Raw genomic sequence first — 5,977 nt, 5'->3', positions numbered from 1 at the left:
AAAACGTCCTTTCGGAATATACAACGCACTCCCGAAAGTTTATTTCCCGGCTCCTTGTTGTTGGTGCTTTCCTAGCCTTTAAATCCACCGATGTATTGCTTGCCTACCTATATCTACATAATAAAAGAGCCGGTATCATAACTTGGAAAAAATATTAAGCATCTCAATGGGAGAAAGAAAACACAAGACGAAAAGTCCCCTTTCGAGGATTTGAAAAAAAAAAAACAACAACAATTCCCTTACCTGGTGATCCGTTCGTTCCTTCTGCCTCTGTTTGAAAATCATAATAATCATAAAAAAATTAAATGACTAATAATCATCATAATCAAAGACGGTGGGGGAGGGGGAAGAGAGAGGAGAGGCTAGGAAAAAAAGGAAATATTGATGGGCTTTTGGAGGGTTATTTAATTTCTCTCTCTCTTTCTTCTCACCCCCCCCCCCCCCCTCCAACCACACTGTATTATCCTGATGCAATAAAGCCGGGCGGTAATGTAATTTTAAAATATATCCGTCCCAGCAAAGGGTGGGGGGGACGGGGAGATGACAAGTGTGTTTCGACATGATAATTCAAGTGGGCTCCACCTCCCCTCCGCCTCCAATTAATGGCCTAAGCACCTTGCCAGCGCCTGCATTGGCCAGACGGGCGAGCGAGGGAGCGAGAAAGAGAGCGAGAGAGAGAGGGAGAAAGAGAGAGAGAAAGGGGAAGCGGGGCCAGCGGAGGGGGCGAGGGGCCCCAAAAGTCTCGCCTCGCCTCCCCAACAAGAGCAACTTGGGCGCCAAAGAAGCCCTATCGCCCCAGTCTCTCCGGAAAGGATTTGGGGAGGGGGTGATCTCTCTCTCTCTCTTTCTCTCTATCTATCCATCGCTGAGAAGGAAACCCCTTTCTTTCTTTCTTTTTGAGAGGAAGGGGGGGTGTCGCCAAATAGCAGAGAGAAAAAAGGAACAGAGTGAAAGCTCTTTGGAAGGCTTAAAGCAAGACTTTGGAGAGCGTGGACCGGCGCCAAGTTGTTGTTGAGAGGGGTGTCTTTCCTCCCTCCAAAAAAAGGGTCTCTCGAAGCGAAAGGGGGCTTCAAGGCTCCTTTGGACGCCCACAAGGAAGAGAGGAAGAGGAGGCAGGGGGTCGGGGGGCTGGTGGGGAAGGCGAAGGAGCCCCCCCGACTTCTTCTTCTTCTACCTCCTCCTCCGCCTCCCGCAAAGGATGACTTCCAAAGAGGAAGGCAAGCCCGCCTCGGTGGCTGTAGAGGAGCGGCGCCGCAGCCCGCTGGACCTCCTCCCGCCGCCGGCCAACTCCAACAAGCCCCTCACGCCCTTCAGCATCGAGGACATCCTCAACAAGCCCTCGGTGCGGCGCAGCTACTCCGCCATCTGCGGGACCACGGCCCACCTCCTCGCCGCCTCCGCCGCCGCCGCCGCCGCCTCCGGGCCGGACAAGCACCCTCCGGCCGCCCTGCCCCTCGCCAGCCGGGCCCTCCTCGCCCAGACCTCGCCCCTCTGCGCCCTCGAGGAGCTCGCCAGCAAGACCTTCAAGGGCCTCGAGGTCAGCGTCCTCCAAGCCGCAGAAGGTAAGGCCGCGGGCCCTTGGGGAGGAGGGACGCACAGGGGGACCCTTGGACAAGAGGCTGGGGGCCCTTCCACACAGCCCGATATCCCAGAATATCAAGGCAGGAAATCCCACATTACCTAAGTGTGGACTCAGATAATCCAGTTCAAAGGGCTGTGTGGAAGGCTCTCTTGATACTATGCATTAATGCAGACATCCAGAGTGGGGGGGGTCTTTGGGGAAAGGGGTTTCGCCAAACCTGGAAGAGACCAAGAGCCATTCCACACAGCCCTATATCTCAGAATATCAAGGCAGGAAATCCCACATTATCTGAGTTCAAAGTTGATATTGTGGGATTTTCTGCCTTGATATTCTGGGATATAGGGCTGTGTGGAAGGGCCCTAAGGCTCTCTTGACACTATGCATTAGTGCAGTCACCCAGAGTGGGGGGTCTTTGGGGAAAGGGATTTCGCCAGACCTGGAGGGGACCAAGGGCCCTTCCACACAGCCCTATATCTCAGAATATCAAGGCAGAAATTCCCACAATTTCTGCATCGAACTGGGTTATCTGAGTCCACACTCAGATAATGTGGGGTTTTCTGCCTTGATATTCTGGGATATAGGGCTGTGTGGAAGGGTCCCAAGAAATACCCAACTTGGCTGAGACTTTCAGTCCTTTCAGGCTGGATCTACACTTCCCAACCACGGAGTATGAACTGTGTACTTTGTGTGGCTTCTGGGGCCCCTTTCACACACCCGAATAAAATCCCACATTATCTGCTTTGAAATCAGGGTCCTTCCACACAGCTATATATCTGTGTGGAAGGACATCCCCCCCCCCATATATATTTTCAGAAAATCCCGCAAGATCTGCTTTGAAATGAGTTATCTGAGTCCACACTGCCATATATCCCAGTTCAAAGCAGATAATGTGGGATTTTCTGCCTTGATATTCTGGGATGCAGGGTTGTGTGAAAGGACCCTGAAAGGGGCCTCAGATAACCCAGTTCAAAGCAGATATTGTGGGATTTTCTGCCTTGATGCTCTGGGTTATATGGCTGTGTGGCCCTGGGTCTCACCCTGACTATATACAGACAGTCCCGACTTACAAACGACCCATAGTTAAGAACCGGGAATCCACTGCTGAACGAGTTCTCCTGAGGAAAAAGGTGTCTCCACTGATCCACAATTTGTCAACATCCTATTATCACAGGGAGAGAAAGTGCAGCGAAATATTCTGAACAGGGGCACAGGCAGCAAAGCAAGCACCACAGGGGTGTTAACACTTCCTTCGGCTATCCAAAGCTCTCTGTCTTTTTGTCTGCCTATCTATCTATCTATCTATCTCTCTATGGCTGGGGTTACACTTAAAAATGTACCTATTCCGACTTACAAACAAATGCCACAGGGGTGTTAACTCTTCCCTATGCTATCCAAAGCTATTTATCTCTCTCTCTCTCTCTTTCTCTATCTATCTATGGCTGGGATTACATTTAAAAATGTTCCTGTTCCGACTCACAAACAAATTCAACTTAAGAACGAGCCATTTTGTTTCTAACTGGGGGACACAACCTAAAATGCAATTCAAACTCAGAGGCGTTTTTTGGAAGGAGCCCCCAAGCCCCTCTCTTTTCCCCCTCCCTCTCAGGCCGCGTCTAATTCTAGGTTCAGCAACCCACGCGTGAAACCTCTGCCAGTCTTTTTTTAGTCTTCCTGGTGCAACACCGTCTGTTTCCTCTCCCACATAAACCCAACACAGTCCTACCTCAAAGCTCTCTGCACTGACCATTTCGTGCCGTTTCGAGCCACTATCGAAGGGAGAGCTTTCCCTGAGCAGGTGGTTCCAGAGGAAATTCTGGAAAGGCCCGGATGGTGATGACACGAACCACAGAAGGGCTTTCTTTCAGTCGCTTTTGTGCAAGTTTGTTGTCTACCTGCCACAGTTGGAAGCTGGCATCTAATTGCATTAAATACCCAGTATAGACGGGGCCCAAGAAACACCCGCATCTGTTCAGCTGTGGGGAAAAGGAATTTATAGTTTGGGTGAACGCGCGTGTCCCAACTTGGCCGAGACCTTATCCCTGGGTCAGTAGTTTCACAAACCTTTTGGAAGACGCCCCCAAGGCCTTTCTAATCCGATTCCAACACTTCTCTTCCCTCCCTTCCGAATAGCTTCTATTTCTAGGCTAAACACCCCACGCGTGGAATCTCTGCTAGTCTTTCCCCTTCATCCCTTCCTGGCGCAACACCTCCCATAAACTCTCATTTTTGTGTCATGTTGATTGTTACTCGCCTTTAGTCCCTACGTCGGGAGAAAGGCGGAGTAAAAAGAAAAGCAAATAGAATATAATAAATCGGACCCCCCCCCCCCGCTCCCCCAAAAGATGCCTCTGTCTTCACACCAAGAGATCCATCAAACCGAAGCCTGTTTCCTGAATCTAACATTACGCGTGAGAAGAGGAAGGGCCTGCCTGCACCTTATTATTATTATTATTATTATTATTATTATTATTATTATTTATTCTGACACAAAACCACAGTATGTCACAGCAAACGAGATCTATATGCTATTATTATTATTATTATTATTATTATTATTATTATTATTTATACTTGCTTATTTTTTTAAGAAACCCTCCTCCAAATACACTTCAAGGATAAGTGTTTATTTTTGGGAAGTGCTCAAATGCCCTTAAAGGAAGAGATTGAGGAGTATTACAAGGATGTGTTTAGGAGTCTGGTCCTTTTCTTTTCCTTTCTTTTTTTTTCCTGGAGGAAGTACCGGAATGTAGGGGTGCCTTTCCATGAGATGTGTGATTCCTTTGGCCCCCTTTTTGCGTGACTGTTGCCTTGTGCTGTGTCTGTGTGAGTGTGTGAGAGAGAGCGAGGGACTGAAATCGACCTTCTTCTGCCCATTTGCAGGAAGGGATGGGATGACAATATTTGGCCAGAGGCAAACCCCCAAGAAGAGGCGGAAGTCCCGGACGGCCTTTACCAACCACCAGATCTACGAACTGGAGAAGCGTTTTTTGTACCAGAAGTACTTGTCCCCCGCCGACCGGGACCAGATCGCCCAGCAGCTGGGCCTGACCAACGCCCAGGTCATCACCTGGTTCCAGAACCGCCGCGCCAAGCTCAAGCGGGACCTGGAGGAGATGAAGGCGGACGTGGAGTCGGCCAAGAAACTGGGGCCCAGCAGCCAGGCGGACCTGGTGGCCCTGGTCGAGCTGGAGCACAGCCCCGAGGGCCCCGACGCCAGGTCGCCCTCGCTCTCGCCCAGCGCCAACGCCCTCCCCGCGCAAGGCCTCCGGGAGGGCAACGGGACCCTCCGGCGCCCCTCGCCGCCCTCGCCCACCCTCACGGACCCCCACGGGAGCAGCCAGGACTGCTCCGAGGACGAGGACGTCGAGATCGACGTGGACGACTGAGCCGCCGCGCTGGCTTCCCCCTCCCTCCTCCCCACGAACAATAACAAACCAAGAAACCCACAACTCCCCGACAATTTCTCCTACCCGTTTCCACACAGTCGCAAGAACTGTCACTCCTCTTCCCCTTCCTCTTCTATCTCTTCCTCCCCCCCCCACTTCTTCCCTCCTCTTCCTCTTCTCTTCCTACTCCACTTTCTCCTATTCTTCCTATTCCTTCTCCTCCTCCTCTATGTCTTCTTCTTTTCCCACTCCACCTTTTCCTCTTCTTCCCTCTCCTTCTCTGTTTCTTCCGCTTCTTTTCCTACTCCACTTTCTCCTCTTCTTCGTCCTCCTCTTCCCTCTCCTCCTTCCCTCTTTCTCCTCCCTGTCTTCATCTTCTCTTCCTGCTCCACTTTCTCCTCTTCTTCTTCTTCCTATTCCCTCTCCTCATTCTCTTCTGTCTCTTCCTTTTCTCTTCCTGGTCTACTGTCTCCTCCTCTTCTTCCTCCTCTTCCCTCGCCTCCTTCTCCTTTCTCTTCCTCTTCGTACTCTACTTTCTCCTCTTTTTCTTTCCCCTCCTCTGTCTCCTCTTCTTTCTCCTCTCCCTTTTCCTCTAGGTTCTCTTCCATTTCTCTTCTTCTTTTTCATTCACCTTTTCCCTCTTCTTCCACATTTCTTTTGCTCCACGAACATAAACAAACCAAGACATTGACAAATTCTTTCTTCAGTTTCTCCCACACATTGCCCAAGAGAGAGAACTGTGCTCTTGGGCTCCTCTTATTCTTCTCTTCCTCTTTCTCCTCCCTCACCCTTCTTTTTGCTCCGGGAACAAAAACAAACCAAGGAAAAGACAACCTCCTCCCAGGAGTCTGTTCCCGACTCCTTCCCATGTATTCGCGAGGAGAGCAAACTGTCCCTCATAGTCTCCTTCCTCCTATTCCTCCTCCTCCTCCTTGTCTCCCTACTTCCCCTCTTATTCTTCCTCTTCTTTTTCTCCCTCCTTTCTCTTTCTCTTCCTCCTCCTCCTCTT

The 5,977-nt window shown here is 50.6% G+C and overlaps 1 protein-coding gene across 1 annotated transcript; it reads left to right on the top strand.

Annotated features, from left to right (window-relative positions):
- The first annotated feature begins 554 nt into the window (after window positions 1–554).
- Window positions 555–5,204, top strand: LBX1 (ladybird homeobox 1). Its single transcript, XM_060768274.2, has 2 exons — window positions 555–1,562; window positions 4,463–5,204. Exons 1-2 carry the CDS (start codon window positions 1,199–1,201, stop codon window positions 4,966–4,968), a joined length of 870 nt encoding a protein of 289 aa, XP_060624257.2. The 5' UTR covers window positions 555–1,198; the 3' UTR covers window positions 4,969–5,204.
- The last annotated feature ends 773 nt before the right edge of the window (window positions 5,205–5,977 follow it).

Source organism: Anolis sagrei, chromosome 3, assembly GCF_037176765.1.
Source record: "Anolis sagrei isolate rAnoSag1 chromosome 3, rAnoSag1.mat, whole genome shotgun sequence".
In the NCBI taxonomy this organism is placed as follows: domain Eukaryota; kingdom Metazoa; phylum Chordata; class Lepidosauria; order Squamata; family Dactyloidae; genus Anolis; species Anolis sagrei.
Note: the sequence above shows the minus strand (reverse complement) of the source record. Positions and strands in the feature narration are given on the sequence as shown.

Excerpts from the sequence above, each read along its gene's own strand:
- LBX1 (XM_060768274.2), top strand. The coding sequence starts at position 1,199 with ATGACTTCCAAAGAGGAAGGCAAGCCCGCCTCGGTGGCTGTAGAGGAG. Across the intron at positions 1,563-4,462 it reads CGTCCTCCAAGCCGCAGAAG|GAAGGGATGGGATGACAATA; the intron begins GTAAGGCCGCGG and ends GCCCATTTGCAG.